General features: G+C 36.6%; 1 protein-coding gene across 1 annotated transcript in view; it reads left to right on the top strand.

Moving 5' to 3' along the window:
* The window catches only part of ADCY8 (adenylate cyclase 8), a 116,363-nt gene that overhangs the window by 62,680 nt on the left and 31,540 nt on the right, over positions 1 to 22,143 (top strand). Inside the window, 3 exon segments of the mRNA XM_031056735.1 lie at positions 7,774 to 7,932; positions 11,964 to 12,234; positions 17,938 to 18,135. Of these exon segments, the coding sequence (XP_030912595.1) occupies positions 7,774 to 7,932; positions 11,964 to 12,234; positions 17,938 to 18,135 (628 nt within the window).

Here is a 22,143-nt window from a genome sequence, read left to right as displayed (position 1 = left end):
ACACACATCAAATCTTTGCATTTCCTTGGTAACACCACCAGCAGACAACCCATTGTAAACTCCTTTTCTTCAGACAGTAAATCTCTCTCCATCTCCTTACACATGTGGAAGTCTGTAATATCCTGTGCCTTTCAATGAACAGGGTCTTGAAGGCAGCAATCCAGTAGAAATATTGCTCTATTTTTAGTATCCTAAATGACAGCTACACTCAGTCAGAGCCATGACACCAAAGTCCATCAGGACTTGGGTCATCCATCACAGACTACTTCAATTCAGATCACCCCCAATTTATTTGATAATCCCAGTATCTGATTTTCTGTCTATGCAATGAGGTTGGTTCTTCCCCCAGGCTTTTCTGTTCAGAGTCTTGTGTTGCTTATCTTAATGTGTGTTCACACAGTCCACAGGGAGGACCAATCCTGCCATGGAATATTAGAAATACTTCTTCCCACATTTCTGAGAGAATTTGGAGTTATCTACAGTCCATTAATTAAAATTAAAGAAGTAGATATATGTCTCATAGTTAAAATTTTAAAAATATCCTCTTTATAAGAGGGAGTTTTTTATCACATTGGTCCCCACAGAATTTTACCATATTTAAAACATTACGGAAATGACATTTTGATGATTAGAACATTTTTTATCTTCATCAGAATATTTCATAAAATAAATATTTTTTACATCAAAAATAATAGGGAGATGACCCAAGATATGCAAAACCATCATTCAGATTGGAGAGCTGCATTGAAGTTATACAGACAAACATTTCTGTCCATTGATATTGGTAATGTTGTACTGATCAGTAAAACCCTTCTGGTAAGGCAGCACCCAAAAAACCCCTGTGATCTCAGGATACCATGGCTGAATACTCCTATTGTCCTTGATGTCTCCATGGTCAAAGGGAATAGAACAAGAATGTCAGGTCCATTCATTACACAACATGTGAAATAAATCTACATGGACAGACTGTCTCACTAGGGACTTTTGAGTGTTTTCATACAGCTCGTATCCATACAGCTAAATTGTTAATATATTAATTGAGAGTCTACAATTTGATTTTAAGCTTGAGTCTTGTGGCTCCTCTTTTTGCAGATGAAAGGAACTGGTTAGAACTCAACAAAATAATTCAAGATCCTTATTTTCTCTGTAATGTTTTTTTTTGCATCACCATGCTTTGTTAAAAATCCCACAAAAGAAGCACTATAAATGTTATTCCAATCTGTCTTCTTGTTCTTTGCTCCCTTAACTGTTGAGAACAATTGATGGGTGACTTTTAACCACAGGAAGATGCCATGGAATCTGATATTTACTCCAAAGTAAGGTGGTTTTGCTCCACCACATTTAGGCATGAGAAAAAATCTGTACTCCGTCTGTGCTGCAAAACCCAAAGATCTGTAAATTCTGTTTATCTGCAGCTGGAAATGTGAATCAAAGTAAAAAGGACAAGCTCTTCACAAGGAGTTATTTTGTTCGGCTGGTTTTCACATCTTTTCATGTGCAGCAATAACTCTCATTTTGTTGAATTTTATTGTACCAATGCCTGTCTGTACTGACTGTTGATGGAAAGGGGATTCCAGTGGAATGTTTAGTCGTGAGATGATAAAGTTTTAGCAGTTATCATTTCAGATAATTCATTTTAACAATTATCACCCCAGCTAAGTGGCTGTCAGGAATAACACCACCTTCTCAAATGTCCTTATTCCTAAAATCTCTGTGACTGGGAGTAGAGGGGAAGGGAGATTGTGTGAGACTCAGCTCCTCTAGGACTCATTTGCATATTATAATGATGGAAATGGCACAATATATATAACAGTGGAAATTCAAGCAAACCCTTGTGCTGGTATATTTGTTTGGTGAATCAAAGAGCCCTGAGTCATTTCATTTGTTGGATCATTTCCCACTAAAAGCCATCTGAAAGAGTAACTATTATGACAGAATAAATGGTCCCAGCATGCAATATAGGCTAAACTCCAGAAATTAGATAACAGCTTGTCTTCATTAAAAGTCTGTAATTAAGTACTAATATTAAGGCAAATTCATGAGAGAGGGAAAAAAAAAAGGAAAACTAAAAAAACCCAAAAAAATACACAACCAAAAAAACCTCAGCTGTTTCAGATAACTGACTGTCCTGGCAGGTTTCCTGCTTTTAGCATGAAAAAACTGCTTTTATCATAATCTGTTGAATATTAACAAAAATCATGAAGTGATCAATTTTCCTGTTAAAGAAGTAACTCAGGCAGTAAAAGAGACAGAAAATGTTTTCATATTCCATTATTTATAAATTGTTTAAGTAATTATATAATAATATCATTCATCCAGTTCTGGATTCCTTCCATAGATTTTTTCTCCTATGATCTACAAGGCTCTTCCTATGATGCAATGATCTCTGATTCACAGAAGAGAGGATGTATTCACAACCCCAAATCTAAGGCTTAACTTCATTTCTGTGTGGTGGTGGAAAGGGATATTGTGACATATTCACAAGTTCAACCAGCACTTTTTAGACAGTTCTAAGATTGAATATAAGTTTCTCACTGAGATTTCATCATATTGTCACCTCCACATGTCCGGTTCAGCCACTGACTGAATGGAGAGAACATCAGAAGCGATTTTTTCCCTGTTTTTGCTGTTGGATGATGATATGAACTAAATCAGGTTGAGATGAATGAGTTCATGCACTTCTGTGATCTCTTTCCTTTGAATGCACCATGAAACACAGTCAAGGCCATGTTGAAAAAATGACATAGGACTGTGTGTATATGCATATACATTTATATGTATATGTATATGAGTATATATATTTTTATAACATACTTTTCAAATCAAAAAGCAAACTTCTAATGTTATTGTGTGTGGTCCCTTGTACTGTATTACTTTCCTGCTTCTCAGAGCAGATTGACTTAAGAGGAATGCAGCAGTATTAACTCTGCCCATGTAGTTACAGTTTCTGTCTGAACTCAGAGCAAGTCATATTAGTGATAATATGAAGCTTCTCCAGGTAATAGTTTTGCCTACATTAAATTACAGTTCTAAATCCAAGGTAAACTCATCCTAGTGCTATTTTAAATTGGCTCCTTGGGAAAATATCTACATTAAATTGTAAATTCAACTTGTACAAATTTCACCTATGAAGTGTTACATCCCACAGGTCACATTGCCTGCACTGTACCATTCAAAGTGTTCAGTAGTTTAGCGAATCCTAATATCTAGCTTTTCTAAAATCATGGATATCTACTTCATGACACAGTTCCCAGAGTCAGACTGAAAAGATCACTTACCTCACTTCATCTTCTATCCTGTCATGTCAGCACCAAAAAGCATTTGAATTCCTTCAGGAAAATTCCATAATTTTGTTGAGTCCAACCAAAATGTTCCCTAACTTTACCTTATGACTAAAGGACATTTCAGTTAGTAGGAGAGACAGGAGATCACCTGTCCATCCTTCTGCTCTCAGCAGAGTCAGCTAAAACCCTTATTTACTTCAACCAGAATACATGGACTTTCATATTTCACCTGCACAAGGATGATAATGACCATGTCTTGATGGATAAATTGAACAATCCCAGAGAATTTTAGCCATCACTGGGAAAAAAGTGGAACAGACTGGCCAACTCCACTCTTCTGAAGTAATTTTGCTTCCAAAACCAGACAGTTGAATTCAAATTACCTACTATAAATGGTCTGGAACAGGATGTGAAAGGGCTTGTTGAGAATGAAAAAGCATTCTGGATTGTTTTAAGAATCTCAAAGCATAGTCATAACCTTGCACAATTGAACTGGCCAGCACAGAAGCAGCCTGTGTGTCACTCTCAATCTTCAGGGCCTGAATTCCAGGGTACTCAGATTTTTGACAGCTACAGAAAAGGCTGAAAAGCTAATTTCTGACTTTTGGCTCACCTTCATGCAAATAAGAAAGGTTTCAATTAACACCATAAAAATCAAATACCCATCAAAGAATGCTGACCAGGAGGAAATGCCAAGATCCAATTAAAATCATTGCAATTTTTTATCTGTGGCTAGACTGAAATGAGATGAATGGCAAAAATAACACCAGTCACAGTTACCTCATCCTGGATAAGATATCAAAGCACTTGTGAGGCAGAGGGCTGCTTTATAGATCATCAATAATGCATCTTTGTGTGTGCACTTTGTCAATGTATCTGCAGAAAGCCTGTAAAGTAGTTGAAGAAAAGACTTTCTTTTTAATTAGAAGGTTCATTGACAGTTGAATCAATTTAATAGAGAGAACTAGATGTGGAATACCAGAGATTTTGCAAAATGGACTCTTAATTTTTTTCTCTACATTTTTTATCTAGTACATGCTATTATTTCTGACAATTATTTTTTCTCAATATGTTAGAGCTTCCACTATTGATGAAGGTGATCCGGGCTTTGTTATTTCAGGCTTTGTTTTTTCTTATACCTGTATGTAAACAAGACCTCCTAAAGTATGTGCTAGTCTGGCTGCTAGAGATTAGATTTGACCATGATTAAGTCCCCTTCTTTACATAATTCAGAAATCTTTTTCAGCCCACATCACTCCCAATTTTAAATAAAAAAGAATTACTCCATGACTTCTTACACACTAACAAATCACCTCACTTTTAAATTTTTTTACTCTTGCAGAGAAATTTTTAAATAAAGTAAACCATTTATTCTTTGTTCAATTTAATATCTTACAACAAAAACTTTTATGTAGACTATTGTTTTCCCAATGGGTTATCAGTAGTTCTCCTTTCAGTCTTGTGTTGCAAATAATAAAGTAATTTGAATGAGAGTAGATCACTCTTGTTCTTTGATTCATGTCCTGGAGAGGGCTATTTAAATATATTTCAGACTGCCTGTTACTTCATGCAATCGAGTCCCCTTCAGCAGTTATTTTCCCACCTATCCACACAGGAGCACATTGTTGTGCATGCCAAGAGGATGCAAAGACAGAGCCCTTCATGTGCACCAGCACTGCAGCAGACAAAGAAACAGAATGTCCTCAGCCAAAGGGTGCAGGCAGGAGGCCAAATCCACTCTGACTGATGAGGAGGAGCTGAGATCAAATATCACCTGAGCAGCACATAAAGAGTTGCTGGGAGACTGTGAGAGACAGATAAGGCAAGGGGGAGAGGACCTTGTTTAGTGTCTGCAGTGCACTGCAGGAGGTGGTGTGGACAGCACAGCTGTGTGAGGTTTAGGACAAATGCAGAAGTCCTGTGTGGCTGATGGGGAATGCCAAAGCCTTCTCAGGCCATCTCCACATTTTATAACAAAGGAAAAGTTAACTCCAGGACTCCTTAGTGACCACTCTGGAAATAGAGGGGCACATTGCTCAGTTGCACCTTTGTTTGTACCTGGTCTCTCCAGGGATACCTGTATGTGTTAGTTCTCATATAAGATACAAATATCAGACCACAATTTACAGTATTTAAAAAGAATAGAATAGAATAGAATAGAATAGAATAGAATAGAATAGAATAGAATAGAATAGAATAGAATAGAATAGAATAGAAAGCTATTTTAGTTGGAAGGGGCCTACAGTGACCATCCAGCCCAGCTGCCTGCCAATTCAAAGATCACCAAAGTTAAAGCATGTTAAGGGCATTGTCCAAATGCATCTTGATCATGGGCTTGGGGCATCAATGAAGCCTGTTTCACTGTTTGGCCACAGTCATGGTGAAGAAATGCTCCCTAATGTCCAAGCTGAACATTCACTGATGGAGCTTTGAGTTACTCCCATACTTTCAGTCACTGGATCCCAGGGAGAAGAGCTCAGCATCTCCTTCTCCCCTTCCCCTCCTCAGGAAGCTGTTAGAGAGCAATGAGGTAACCCCTCAGCCTCCTCTTCTCTAAACTAGACAAACCTAGAGCCTTCAGCTGCTCATCACAGGACATGACAGTTGGTAAAATAGAAATTAAATTGGTAAAATAGCATGTGTGTCTATATATGTATAGAGAAAGACTACATAAATGGATAGAGTCTATTAAAACATTTTATTAAACTTAAGCCCTTCTTATTGATTGTATTTTTCAATGAAAAGCTTTTAGTTCAATTATTTCTCTAAATACAATTATCTTTTATTTCAAGATAAGAAAGTCAAATGTAAAATGAGAAATAATTATCTTAGTCTGAGCAGAAGGAAAAGGCAGAGTGGGGAAACAGTCATGAGAGGGGTTGTGTGATAATTCCTCTGACAGCTACGAGTATCAGTTTAGATATTTCTGTAGCATGTAAAAATTATCCAAAACAGATTAAAATCTCAGTGGTCTCACTTCTATTAGTCACTCTCGCAACACATAAAGTGCTTCAATGTGGAGGAAGCATATCCTATCTTCCAGGGACTGGTAATTTTTTGTATAATTATGATATTTCAAGCTTTCTTGCTTGCATACAATGAAGAAATTTGTAAATTAAAACTATAAGATTTAAGTATAAGAACATAGATAAATCCCCTTTTTTCTTTGTTTATTATTTTATGATTTAGTATTTTAAACCTTTTTCTCTTAGCTGAAATATGTTGGCTTCCTGATTTGATTAACAGGTCTTGTAGGCAAACTACTGCACTGAGACTTATCATTTGCCTGCCTTTCTCCAACTTTTCCTAATATGAAGGGAAGAGAAATGATGAATTCTTTATTTTCAATTTTTCACATTTTTGTGCAACTAGTTTTCATTTTAGAACCTCGGTTTTGGTTTGTTTTTTTTGGTTTTGTTTTCCCTTACAAGCTGAGCTGGTGCTCCGTTGCCACAATGAAAGCCCAAGTATTGCATGCAGAAAGCAATTTACCCTTTTCTCCTTTACAGAGGATCTGTCAAGGTCATTACTGATGCATCTGAGGCAAGGGTAGTTTACTTCAGAGCAGTGAAATAGAGCTGTTTATTCTTTCCCTGCTCTGTAGTGTGATCTTGCTGTGCTTCTATTGACTTAAGTGACTGTAGAGATGAGGCTCTTTACAGACACACAGCAGGTTTGTAGACCAGCAGTAGCAATGTGCTTTTCCTATCCTGAACACACAATTTAAAGATTAATGAACACAAGCTCTAAGACTATTTCTGGTGCAAACAGTTATTGTCACACAAACAGAACTAGAAAAGCAGTCTCTTAACAAATATGCTCAGATTTTGTTTATTTTTGAGAGGTGAAATGGTCACCACCACCCCATGGAATGGAAAAACAGATTTTAAACTCACGTGGCTGTCATGACAGAACAAATGGTGTTCTGACCAAATCTAATGAAAATAATCATTTGACAAAAAGTAACTCTGGAAAATCACAGTCAATAAAATAACACTTTTTAAAAAATTGAAAATAAGGAAAAAATACACAAGAATATAAAAGAATAGACAGGTTTGATTAAAATAGTTCCTGTTTCTGAACTGTCTACATTGTTTCTGACTGTTCCATACTGTTCCAACAGTTCTGTACTGTTCCTGAACCTTTTATAATGTACCAAGCTAAAGCACTCAATAAGTCCAATGAAATATTTTCACTCAGACATCTTTTTCTCTATCTTTCCTTGTCTGTCTGATTGAAATAAGAAGAGTGCCACTGAGCCATGCATGCAATTAAGTGCTTAATGATAACCTGGCTTTTAGAATAATTTTATCACTACTTCTACCTTTGCTATTTAGAAAGTTCTCTCTTCATTTTACAGGCTAGACTGCACTTTGCAGCTAATTGACATCATATTTTACATCATACCCTTTTTAAAATGATATGGAAAATTGTGGCATATATTTTCATAAGTCATTTTTTGTCTTTCTTTGTGTGTTTTGTTTAACAGATATGTCAGATCAAGAACAAAGCATGACATTGACATGAGAATAGGGATTCATTCTGGATCAGTTCTGTGTGGAGTGCTGGGCCTGAGAAAGTGGCAGTTTGATGTCTGGTCATGGGACGTGGATATTGCAAACAAACTCGAGTCAGGTGGAATTCCTGGGTAAGGCAAAGTGTATTTCCCACAGTCAGAAAACATTGCCAGCACATTGCACTGTTAACCTCGCCAAGAGATTAACTGTTTTATACCATTTCATCAACTATGACCTTTTTTTTTTTGCTATTTTGCAGTTGGCAAGGATTAGTGAGGCTATAGCCAAAAATTGTAGAAATGGTCTGCTTGTAGAGCCATTTGAAAAGACAAGACAAAAATATTTATTTTTCTTTGTTACGCTTGATTTTCTCAAAAAGATCAATTTTTACAAAACAAAGATCAATTAAAAAAAAGAAACTTTTGTTTTCAGCCCTCACAGTTCTACAGTTCTCAGAGGTAGCTCAAATTTCCCAGTTAGATGTTGAACATTCATGAGATTTTCGAGGCTTCATTTCTCACCTTTTTCATTCAAATGATACTGTGAGGTACAAAGCTATAATTTGTTCTATTTTATAATGCACAAACTGTGGGAAGAATTATATGTTCATGGGTCAATAGTCTAATAGCAAGTTGTTATGAACAGCAGGATCTCTGTTAATATAATTTGTCAAAATAATTTAATGCTTTAGTAGATGTTTCGAGATATTTATCTTAATCTGTCTATATGTGAAAATGTATGGTTTTCCACTAAAAAAAGCCTAGTTTCTTTCTGTATCTGAGTGGCTGATGTGGCTGATTCACCTGAAAACTGAATGTTATTTCTGCTTGATATGGCCTATATATCCTGCTAGTTTGGAAGCTACAAATCCTAGATTTGAACAGTCGTGATTGCAGGAGTCTTCTGTTCACTTTCAGTTCCACCTGCCATTGATGAAAGATGTAGAAAAGATCACCTAGACAATTCCAATTTTAGCCATAGAATTTGGAAGCAATAGCAGCAGACATCTTTATGTGGAAAAAAATCTAAATGGTGCTGTCACCTTGACTGACAGAGATTTTAAGTCATCAAAACTGAGTCATGTGCTGTCCTCCCTACACACACATCAGGATCTGTCAGAGCTGTCATGTTCCCAGGAAATTGGAAGGAAATTTGCTTCATATACTGCAAATGCAGGCCCCTTTCACATTTCTACATAGTAAACCTTTATTCTAATCTATATTCTTGGAATTAGCAGAAAATGAAATTTTGCATGCTTTGAGAACAACTTCTGTACTCTGCATATGTCACCCGTGTGTTAAAATTTCAGAAAAAATTTCATTGTCTGCTGCTTATCCCACGTGATAGCCCAGATGACTAAGAGGATGCTTTCTTCATATGAGCAAATTGATCATCTGAGTTTCGCCACTCACACCTGCAAAAAGCAGAGTCTATTGCTGTTAATATGTGCAAGTCGTATGGCTATTAATGAATAACCCAGAAAATACACAGATAAAATGCTGCAGATAAAATGCTGTAGATAAAATGCCTGGCAGGTTTTCAGTCTGTCAGAGCAGAGTGATTTCCTGGATACCAGTGTGCCAGCAGAACAAAGCCTGTATGTGACAGCAATGAACCTAGTCCCTCAGAATAGTGATTTACATCAGAGTTTCCTAGTGTGCAGAGCAGATTTAATAGATCAGTTAAATTCATTTCAGCCTCTCCTTACTTCTCCTGCCACAAGTATTTAAATCCCCCTACTTATTGTAATAGTGAGGTCATTCCCTTTCCTAGAGCAGCTTCACCAGGGTTATGAGCAGTCCTGCTCTCAGGGTGTAAAACAAGAGCAAAGATGAACTGCAGCATTTTCCTGAGGGATTAGTGGAGAAAGGAGCTGAGGATGGGAAATGTCCTTTTACCCAGCCTGAGAGCAGGAAAGAAGGGGCTCAGCTCTTCCCCTGAATGCCTGTGTGTGCCCCTGAGCCCCATCCAGCTCGGGAGATGCAGGGAGAGATTGCACCTGACAGAAGGAGCATGAACCAGCAGACCAGCTGCCATGGGGAAGGCTCTTAGGAGCACTGAGAAAAAATGGCAATTTCTGGTTTTCTGAGAGTAAAAAATGTGTCCGCAGCACCTGAGAAGGAAATCTTGTGATCTTGTAGTCAGTGACATTCTTCTGCCAGGATTCCATTATCTAATAGTTTTTATTTAGTGTATGTGGTTATTACTCTGCAGTACTGAACTGCATAAATCCTAGGTAATAATTAATTTTCAATGATGTCTCAATGACAGGTATCATCTAACACTGCAGGCCTGACACACTTTCAAGAGTAAGTCAGGCAATATTTTTTATTTCAGCCATCAAGTTCCCAATGTACTGTATTTGTAGAAGATTAAAAGATATGTCTCCACGTTTTAAGTTTTTTTAAGCAAGCAGAACAAAATGTAAATCCAGAAAATACTTATAATCTGCCAACTATTTATTAATATTTGGCCCACTTAAGGATATCACATTAATAGCTATCGCCATACTCTGGTAAAGCTGTTATCATATCCATCACAAAATCCATATTTCAAGACCTTATTTCCCCTTATTTCCTAAATTATATTAGTTGAATCTAAAGAGAGAGATAGTCACCTTGGCAACTGGTGTATCACTTTCTCTTTCCTTTTTCTTTTTTTCTTTAGTTTTAGGTTAGTACTTAAATCAATTTAGCCTTTTTGGATTTCTTAGGACTAGGAAACTCATCATCTTTCTGAGAGGTCACATGCTTTGCTGTTTCAGTCCTGGCCAAAAGTTGCTTATATTTGAGAAACATTTTTACTGGTTTTATAATGAGTTTTACAGATTTTTCACTACAAAATACTACTAATCTCTGTGATCATTATAACAGCATGACTTTAGACAGAGAAAGTTGTAAAAACCTGGGAAAGAAGCAGAGAAGTTGAGGCAGCTTAAAAATGTCTGGGATACAAATTATTGATCTTTTAAATAGATGTTGATATTGAATGCTCCACATGCACAGTTTGTGCCAAGTTGTGATACTCCTGGACACTTCACACTGCTTAAACACAACCAGCACTTTATTTTCTAGCAATGCATACACATCATATATGCCCTTATAGTCTTTTATTCCATCAAAGTATTATGCAGTTCAATTCTGTATTGGCATATCCTTTGAGTTACAGAATGAATTTCCCAAGGGACATGCTAGGACCATTTCCTTCACGGGAGAAAGACAAATTGTGGTGCCTGAGAAAAGCAATGTAGCATGTGTCATCAAGAAAGGATCAAGAATTTCAGCTCACTCTGAATATTAGGGATCTGTATGCAAGTCTGTCTTTCAGAAAGTGAAATACACCCAAAATTTAAAAAATAAGCTGGTTTAAAGTCACTACAAGTCTTTTCTTTGGGCCAGATAAATGCCTAATGAACAACTCTTGCTGCATTGTAGAATATAGCATAGCTGACCATGTTGATGGGCTCTAGAGGTGTCTGCAATTCTCCTACATGTAGGAACTTGAAGATTCCTTAAAAATAGTTTGGCTGGAAGACATCCAAATTCCTATCATGCCACTGTAAAATTTGAGCTCTTTTGCATATAATCTCTTAAATTCAAATTCACTTTGGCCAAAGTTTATTGAACTCTTTGCCTGGTCTTAATAGAACACATTATGTTGCTTGCCCTTGCATAGTTCTCCTATTTCCCTAACTCACTTCAGGTGCAATCAGACCACTAATTTCAAATGTTTAAGCTACCTCAGGAAACTGAAGGAAATTAAAGACCTTCACATAAACTGCTCCAGTGCCTACCATTTATTCTTCTCTCAACATACTTCCCTGAAGTACAATTTTCTTTCACTCAGAATAGCATTTTACTCGGGAAGGTCTCCCATTAAACTATCAACTATGAGCAAAGGTATCAGGTGTGAATGTCAAAGTGTTTTTCCTGTGACAGGACTTTGTGCATTAATGACATCTGATTGATGTAAACATATTTTGAGATTATTTGACTACAAATAAAGCTCATGTTTTTAAATGCACCACTTAATTTTCGTTGTTTGCAATAAAAAACCTTGTATTTATCCATTATGTTAAACAATATACAGTTCAAAACCTCCTTCTAACCTATGTATAGTAGAGCACAATCAGTATTTGCTACTACTTATTTCACTTATGCAGGAGGATTCACATCTCCAAAGCCACTCTGGACTGCCTGAATGGGGATTATAAAGTTGAAGAAGGGCACGGCAAAGAGCGCAATGAATTCCTGAGGAAACATAACATTGAGACTTATTTAATTAAACAACCTGAGGAGAGTCTGTTGACTTTACCTGAAGATATTGTGAAAGAGGCTGTCAGCTCCTCTGACAGGAGAAACAGTGGAGCTACGTTTACCGAGGGATCCTGGAGCCCTGAACTTCCATTTGATAACATAGTGGGAAAACAAAACGTAAGTCAAACTTCCTTTAATGTCACTGAGATGAATGCATGATTGAGTGCACTTCAACAATGGAGGCCTCAGAGGAGACAACTTCATCTTTAACCTTTATTCTAACATGTACTGTAACAGCAGAGGATTGAACAAATTGTTTCAAGGCAGGAAAATCATGTCTCTAAACTGGGAAAATGCCAGTGAAGCAGAGATTTTGGATTCATTGTTTTTTTTCTTTTTCCCAACTGAAATTAAATGCTGCATGCCTTAGTTTTAATTGAACCACCCCACAAAGTAATTAAAAATAAATCTAATGTTACTAAACTAGTTGGAATATTCTAGTGAGAGTGTTTATCTCATTGCATAGCTTCAATGTGGGGCCATCAAATTAAAGGGATGAGGGAAAGGGCATTTTCCCAGAGGAAAACACATAAATTAGTTTATTAATATATGAGGGAAGGACAAAAAAAATCACTTTGTGAAATCAGGTTCTTAATTTCTTGCTTTTTTAACAAAAAATATTAAAAACTCATACTCTAAGGTACAATTAAAGTTCACTAGCAGATGATTTAGACTCTAAGGACATCTGTAGCTCAATAGAAATATGAGATAATAGCAACTTCTCCTGATCAGATATTTTCCAAAAGCACTGTATGGCTGATTGCCAGCAACCTGGGAACCAACAATTCTTGTATGGTAAAAAAAAGAGAAATCATTATTGTTTAGAGGAATTAAAGATGGAATGGTTAAAATACCCTCAGACTCCACTCTTCTCACTGCACTTGGAGGATTGATGAGTCTTTATGACGCAAGGTCAGCTGAAGTTTTCTTTCATTTTCTTAGAGGGATCTGTAATGACATGATAGATCCTCTCTTCTGCTGCACATCCTTATTCCTACTTGTCTGAACCGTCTGTTGAACCTTAAGCATTGTTGTGTGGAGGTCTTGCTTTTGTCAACCGTCTTCTGCTTCTTACAAATGTGCTCAGAAGTGATAAAATCTCACAATCAGTCAGCCCACAGCAGTGTCTTCATCTCTTCAAACAGAATTGGAGCATGGCACAGTTTGCTGTTATATAAAACACCTGTTTTATAAGTGTTCTGTACATCTGTGCATCTGCATGTACACTGCCTTACAGTATTCTCTGTATTTTTGTTGACCTGTCTCTATATTGTCATTTCATCAGGAATAGAGATATGGGTGCATGCTGCTGTGGATATCCTGTGTTCTCTCTCTATTTCTTTCCCTTTAATATATTCCAATTTCTGTAGTCCAAAAAAATCTGTGTAGAGTAGGCTTTCATTTTCTGGTCATTTTCTCAGTGAAACCTGACCTTGGTGCTAACAAAGACAAATAAAAAAATAAAGGATTAGTGGGTTTATCCAATTATTGATCAGCTCCTAGTACTAGTAAAAAGGACTTGAAAGTAATTGAAATAGTCATAGCTTAACAGCTTCTTTAAAACTTTTTTTTCTTATGGCAATAAACAATCTACTTTTAGAACAGTTTGTCACAGGTTTTTTTAAAGAATTTGAAGTGGTGTTGGGAAAAGCTGTAATTTTATATAACACAGTTTAACAATAAGCCTTTTGGTGGAGACAGGATTTTAAAAATCTGCTATTCCATGTATGATTCAATTATTATGTAATTTTTAATTTACAGTTGAGACAATAGGCAGTATTGCTCATAAATAATGTATTTTTTCTAAAAAATTCAGATGATATATTTAAATTATACTAGGATGTAGTAGCATTTTCCAGAGGTGTGTCAGTCTTGGACAGAAAAAGCATTTAATAACACTAATTAAACAACTTAAAGGTCACTGTCAGCAGCAGGCTTTGAGAATCGTAGAAGCAGCAACCCAGCAGTGAATCACTCTGTATGTTTGAATATTTGCCAAGAGAAATTAAATTATTTCTTTACCAAATATAAATTACAACAAAATTTGAGCAATTGATCACATGTATCTTAACTCAAGTTATGTTAGGAAGAATGTGAAAAGAAATCTCTGGAGTGTTCTTAAGCCAAACTCAAATTTATCCCAACACACACTCATTACCTTGAACTGATGTTCTATGAACAGCCTGAATCAGTGAATTGTAGATGTAGGCACTGCCCCTTTTTATGTAGGCAGTCACAGATATTAGCAAAAACTACACCTACAGCCCCAGTATCACTATGTGCCCTTGCACTGATTGTGAGGTAAGCCAAGGGTGGAAGTTCTTGTCTGAAATTTAGCCAAGAACTTGCATGGAGGTTTCTGTTATTCAAACAATTGTCTGGGCTTCTTACTTAAAACAAAGAAAATTGGACAGAAGTTATTTTATTTCAAGAGAGAAAAGGCCTCCTCCTCTAGAATGAATTAATGGCAGTTTAAGTTGGATTTCTTCCATGTACCTTAGAAAAGGAGTATCTGAAAGCATAACATGGTCACTGGATGTGCTGGTGGAGGCACCTGATAGGCCTGTCAGGATGTGAATTGGGAAAAACAGCATATTAAAATGTCTGTCTTCTATAGGTGTACCTTGGTAGTGGTTGCAGTAAAGCTTAACAGTGAGCATAGAAATTATACTAAAAGACTGCCAAGATGACAGACAAATCTAAAGAAAAGGGTGGAAATCAGTTCAAAGTCAAGTTACCTGTGTGTTACAGCAGCCCCATTGTTATTATTGTTGTCATTTCTGAGCTGAGCTGCCCCAGCACTGCCCAGCTGTCCTCACCACTGACCAGTGGTACCATGGTGTCCCCGTGTCTTGTGCCACACCTTCGGGCTCCTGACTATTGTCCAGTCCCCAGAACATCTCTGCTGACCACAGCTTCATATGATTGTGCAACTGAAAGTATCTGGAGTGTGTATTGGAAGAAATAGAAGTTTAGACACTGAGCATGTAGACACTAAACTTGTACACACCCTCATTTAGGTGTCTTCCTCTTGAGTTAAATCCTATCTGCAACCTGTCTTTTTGAGCATATGACCTTTTATTTTCCTATTTCCTTCCAAAGCATGATGCTTGCGGTATGAAAAAAATAATTTGAAACCTTCCTAAGATTTTCTTAATGTCACAGATTAAAAATTTCCCTTCTTGTTGAGAGCTGTGTGCCTGGACTTTTTTGCAGGAAAACTTCCCAGAAAGGCAGTAAAATGTAATCTAAGCTACCTTTTAAAGTCTCTATAAAATTTGTATAAAGTTGGAGGTTTATCATTTGTTTGTTGTAATTAATCTTCTTTCAGTTTCAGATGCAAGTTTGGCTAGGGTTTGTGATTTTGGTTTTTTTTTAATAGAACTTTGTGTTTGTTCCTGTATGATCAATGGTTATTGTCAGCATCATAAAACTTCAAAAGCCCATTGTAGAACTCACAATTGTGTCTTCTATAGAGCTGCTCACAAAAGTGAAGGAGAGATAATAGGTAGAATCAATATTTCTTTGTGTTTGCATAAAGAAGTCTTAAAAGATGCAGAGCAAAGAGGGGGATAAGAGAAAAAGCGTGGTTAGAACTTATTCTTGAGACAATAATTTGCATGATGTTTTTTCATTGCTTTTATATCTAAACACAGGGAAGCAGTTTTCTTAAGTATGTGCATATATATGAGGGAGAGAAAATGATGAAACAAAAATATGAATTTCCTTGTTATATTGTGAATATAAATGCAAATTCAGAGTCTATTTTTGCAAAATACTACAGGCACCATGGCTATAGTGGTAATGTTATGTCATGTCCATCTACCATGAGATATAAAACACTTCATACATTGAGCAAGGAGACAAGCCTTCCCATTAATCACAGCTTAAAATAGAATTTTAACCAAAATATAGTTGCTTAACAGGATGAACTGAGATTATTTTCCTTGTATAAATAAAACAAAATGCTCATCAAAAACATTAGGGACGTTCTCCACCCTCGTTTCCAGTGCAGAAACAGAAATACAATGTAATTCTGAGGAATCAATGTACATACCACCATCTGATGTAATCTTATCCTTTAGCAGGAACTTCAGACACCCTCATGCCCTTTCAGACCCCACAAATTGATAAAAGCTTTTCTTCCTAGCTCAGTTTAAAAGAGATAGGGGTACTTAAACTAAAGTAGTGTCACAGTGTGTAATAATATAGCATTTATCCACTTGCCTTGATTGTTTCCTCCCAGGCCAAGATATGAATCCAGACATATCTGAAAGCTAAGCATGAGAAAAGTTTCTTTGATACTTTTTTTTCTCCTAATGTTGATAATAGTGATTTGCTAGACAGAAGAAGGGAGGATTCAAGTTGAGTGTCATCCCAAAACTTCTCTACTGAAGCCTTTTTTCTACTAAACAAACAGGAAAACTGCTTTTTACTTTGAAACAGAGAGAAGATTTTCTGCCTGTATTTTGGGATCTTAAATTACTGTTAATAAGATGGAATATAAAATACTATCTGTGCATACAGAGTCCATGGATTTGATTTTAGGATTGTATGGAAAGTTGTCGCCTGGGCTTTGGCAGTGGGTACCTGAGACCCTTCCTGTGTTTTAATGTGCTGCCCAAGATTCATTAGAATATGTTTGTTTACTATAGTTTGAATATTAACAAGGGAAACCTGCCTATAGCATTTGCCCAATGTAATCTTGTGATACAAGAGAATTTGTATCACAAAATTTGTATCACCCCTGGCTTTCCAGGGACATCTGGTGACAAAACACCCCAAGCTCCTGTTTCAACAATGCCCAGTAGGAGATAGAGCTGAAGGTCTTTTCAGGAAGGACCTGTGGAATAAATTTTCTCAGGAAGAATTTTATTTCCCACCCATAATAATGCTGAAATGTCTTATGCTATGATGTATGAAGTTTCACATCCTTTCCATTCATTAACATTTCTTAACTCTTGGGAATATTACAGTAGTAGAGTTTCTTTTCCCATTCAAGTGGGAAAGAGCTACTTCATTGTGGTTTGTGTCATGAAATGGCACCATGAAATGGGAATGAGTTATTCTCTTTATCAAAGCAAACTCTAACTCTTTGCTGAAGTTGAAACACCCTTCATACTATATCTGCTAGAATTCCTTTGTGAAGCAAAAGTATTTTAATTTTTTCCTTTGATTAGTCATTGAAATACCAAAGGAATAATGCATTTGAGATGATATTTTAAATACCAATATGAATTACAGTTAAATTAAATCATATAGCCTAACTGTAATGTAAATTGGCTGAAATATACCAGTAGTGAAGAAGAACATATTATCTGAAAACCCATGCTGAAGAAATCAGAAATGTCACCTTCTTCACTCCTGACTAAGTGATCTGTTCCTTAACTACACGCATCCAGTAACTTTGAGATGAGAAAAACTTCATTACTCCTTTGTTGTGGATTTTGTTTTATATGGCTTCCATTCTTATTTATTAAAACACACCATTGAGTCAGATATTCTGCTGTGATTTTGGTGTGTACTCCCCTCATGCATGCTTTAATAATTAAATATCAAATTTGGAAAGTGGAATATAGTCCTAATGCTCAGTGCAACAACAAACCTCCTAGCCTGCACGAAAGAAGGCATTAAAATGCTCCCCTTAATGTACTGTATGTGTCTAGTGGAACAGAGTTATTATTTTACACTTCTATAGATTTCATTGAATGAATTGCATGGAATGCTGTAATGGTTTGCAATGCAACATGAACTAAAACATTGCATTTTTAACCCAAGGGGACCAGCAGGTTTATTCTGTTTGCATGTGCTTTCCCCTAGACTCTGGCTGCCCTAACAAGAAATTCAATAAATCTGCTTCCAAACCATCTTGCACAAGCTTTGCATGTCCAGTCTGGGCCTGAGGAAATTAACAAGCGAATAGAGCACACCATCGACTTACGGAGTGGCGATAAATTGAGAAGAGAGCATATCAAGCCTTTTTCACTGATGTTTAAAGACTCCAGCCTGGAGCATAAGGTAGCTGGGGCTTGGTAGCTGCAATATTCACAACTCAAATTGTAATAAATGTTCACTGAAGTAGAAAAGCTGTAGGTTCTAGTGTGTGTTGTTTTTTCTTGCTTTGTTTTTCTTTTTCATTTTGTTTCAATTTTCAGAAGGCGGGGCTGAGCTAGAGTTCATAATACACAGTGACATGATGCAGGTGCTATAATGCTGAAATGATTGTATTTTCTTGTTGGAAAATATGTACACAGAACAAACTCAGTTTCTGAAAACAGCAACCACTGACTGGGTTGGACTTGGTATTGAGTACAAGCAGTTTTCTGTCAGATGACAGGTTACTTTGGCACTAATGGTGATTGAGCATATTAATAAACTTACGTTTCTATTCAAAAAATACATATCTATATTTATATAGATATGTTCCTTCCATTTAGTCATAGAATCCCTCTGATGTCTTCTATGCAGCAATATTTATTTCAATATTTATTTCAAGTCAAGAGTAATTTTTCAGCTCTCTGTTTTAAACATCCTTCTTAAAAACCCATTTGTAAGCGCTAAATATGTGTGTTCATGTCTTTACTGCTCCTCAACAGCAATATGATCTCATTAACTTCTCTTTCAGTCCACATCCAGATGTAAGTTATAAGTTTTAAAAGATAAGGTAATAGGAGAACACTCCTTGAAAGCTGATGGCATGGAGTGAAGTTGCACAGGTCAAATAATTTCATTGACTTTCTTTGATAATCTCACTTGCAATGACAGTGCAGCAACAGCAGGTCTGCAATACTATGTGCACTTGAACGAAAATAAAAATAGCAGGGAAATGAAAGCATGGAGGCTCACTTCTCCATCAACACTCTAACTTCCACTGGAAAACAGACATTTTTACTTGATTTATGAGACTAGTCCTCAGGAAAGCTGATTAGTGAGAGTTTTATCACGACCGGAAAAGAAAAATTCTGCTTGAAGTATACCTAAGCCCTATTGCACTAGTAATCTTGTAGAAGAAATAACAAATGTTTGCTGAAACAGAAATACAAGATTGCATTTCCTCATGAGAATGTTTCCACTGAGACACAAGGTAGACCCCCCAAAACCAAATTATCCACAAATAATTATCTGCTGAAAAGGAAGATATGAAGATACTTCTTTCAGTGCAGTCATCATGCAAAGCTGACACAGATCCAGAGCAAGCAGAACTCAAGATCTCTGATATCAAATTAATTACTGCATAAAGTCCCAGAAGTCACGAATGATCTTTAATCTTTTCAAGACACAAGATAAAAAAATATGGTGAAAGAACCTAAAATTTTTTGGTTAAAGGAGGAAAAAGCCTGATCACAAACAACTTGATGAATGAGCAAACTTGTCAGTGGCTCACCTAGTCTTACTGTGCTATTTAATCACACAAGGGCTGAGCATGGGCTGGTGTAAAATGGCAGTGCCCAGGATCAGATCCCATATCCAGCAAATAAACTCTCTTATTATTTTATATTTCACAATTGTCAGCCACAAAGAAAAACTATAAGGGTAGTGTAGAATTCAATTTAAATGCAATTTAAGAAAATAAAAAAGATCCATACCCTAATCCATCACATTACATAGGTCAGATTTAAATTATTAATAAAGTTTTTAATTGCATCTGATTGAAAAAGTCTATTTAAAAGTTAAAATTTTTAGCAGATTTGGTATATTTTCTTCCCGGTAAAATATTTCCAGTGGAGAATTGGGCTGCAGTGTTTGGAGAATTATTCATTCAATATTTCCTTAAGTGTTAGTCCCAACTAGTAGCACAGGCAATAGAAATACAAAATCCATTCAGCAAAGTTGACTGAGTCAAGTTTCTGTTCCATAAATTAATCTGGTTTCTCATATTAGGAAGGAGTAAAGTTTTAAAAAATATCACCACTGCTTTATTTGTTCTGGCACATCCACCACCAACAGCTGGGCAGCCTCTGGTCAGCTCCTCCTTGCTTCTGCTCAGGATGCTCAGGTAGTGATGGGGAATGTACAAGGATGCAAAGGACTGATGTGGATTAAGGGAAGATGAATCATTGTGTTCTCTTTGTCACAGACAGGAGCAATTATCTTATGGGACAGCATGGGCAATGTCTCTTCCCTCCTGCATGCCTGTACAGTAATTACAGGTTTGTCCTTATAACCTCAGTGCTTAACCATAGGTTTCAGGAAGTCATAGAAAAAGTAATATTTGAACTATTTTCCTGCAGAAAGCAGCTATTTCCTCCATCCCATCTTGTTACTACCACTTTCTCCCTTCTTCCAGTCCCTTTAGGAAATACAGCAAATTCAGGTTTAAATAGCTGAGATCCTGGCCAAAAAGTGTTACCTTTACCTCATTCAGTGAGAATTGTGTTAATTTTCTGTACCTCAAATGACAGAAAAGTGAGCAATCACATGAACAATAAACTACATTTCTTCCTCCTGCATTGGTAACAGGACTACTACCATGATGTGGGATCATGGGGTGATGTGAATAGGTCTGAAATGTTACATTGGACCTCTGTTTAAACAGTCTGGGTTGGTTTGAATTTTTTTCACTATAAAGCAATTCCAGATATCAGGTTTGCACTATCCATGAAATTTCTGGATTTCTTCCTTTAAGATTTCAAAAGTTTAGTAATAAAACCCCAAAATAATTCTGGAATCAACATGCACAAAACTACCATGGAGCTTGGACAGATCCTCGTTTTCACTGGTTTAGATAATTGCTATGTCACTGCAGTTTAAGCCACTGGAACATCTTGCCACTCCTCTCTCTTTGTCCTTCTGTGGTGATAGGATAATTGTGTATTCCACAGCAAGCACTAGCAGTTACATCAGAGAATGGGTTACCTCTCTTAGGCATTATTTTCATTATGAATTCTGCAAAACTTCGTTTTTCATAGGATTGTGCAGGACCCCACCTGATATAGATTCTTTACTGAACTTGACTAGTCATTACTCACCTGTATTTCATTCATTAATGCTTGATATGTCATTTAGAGACAATTCACCCTCAATTTTGCTAGAGGTTTTTTTTCACAAATAGCAGGCAGATCATCACAGGAGGGTACTTCTGATGGTAGCATGAAAAGATGCTAAAATTTCCAATTATGTAATAGCTCATAGGAAAATCTGATCCTACGTCAGATTATTCCAATAATTAAAAGATATCACCATGATGATCTCCCTAAATATCAGCAATTTTAAAATATCCATACTATGTACTTTCATACAGGGTAAAGCAGAGGTACAGGACAGGGAATTTTACATGCTGGTAGGGATTTATTAAAGAAATTTTCCAATGTAAATGTTTGTATAAAGATATTCAAAGTCTTCCTGCGTATTTGTACTTGGATTAGAAAACAGGCTGGTCTTAGACATGAAACATTTACGTATTTTCTGTGAGGTGAGCACACTGGAAATATCAAAAGAACTTTGAATTTCAAAGTACACATTTTCTTAGTTCAAATATTAGACCTAAATATCTGAGTTTCTCTGTTTCACAATTTCTGACTGGTAAGATAAATAGAAATTACCTGAGTAGGAAAACAATTTTGCTGCTCTTGCTTGCTATATCTCAGCAGCCATGGGCATCACTTCCTTCCTTCAATTCAGAAACTTCCAGTTGCAATGAGGTCTGCAAGAGACTGGGCAAACTCTGTGCCTGTCCAGCAACTTTTCTATTGTTGGTCAGCAACTGGATCTCTGTCTCCTCTTTGATCTTCCCAAAAGTTCATTTCCTCTCCTGTCTTAGACTTTTTGAAACATGTTCTTCCATTCCTCTCCTGCATTGCAGGAACTTTTCCAACTTCTCTGATGAAGAGCAAACCTGGTCTCTCTTTTCATCTATAAGGTCTTCTGTGAGTCAAAGAGCAGCAGTGAGGATAAGACCAAACACTTTTCTCCCCAGTGCACAAACATTTTCTTTAGGGGAACATGTGAAGCCTGTCATATTACTGGTGCTCCCCTTTCAAAGAGGCTTTGGAGGAGACAGGTGAGGAATAAGCAGCATTCTCAACA

This window comes from Geospiza fortis, unplaced genomic scaffold (assembly GCF_000277835.1).
Source record: "Geospiza fortis unplaced genomic scaffold, GeoFor_1.0 scaffold111, whole genome shotgun sequence".
In the NCBI taxonomy this organism is placed as follows: Eukaryota; Metazoa; Chordata; class Aves; order Passeriformes; family Thraupidae; genus Geospiza; species Geospiza fortis.
Note: the sequence above shows the minus strand (reverse complement) of the source record. Positions and strands in the feature narration are given on the sequence as shown.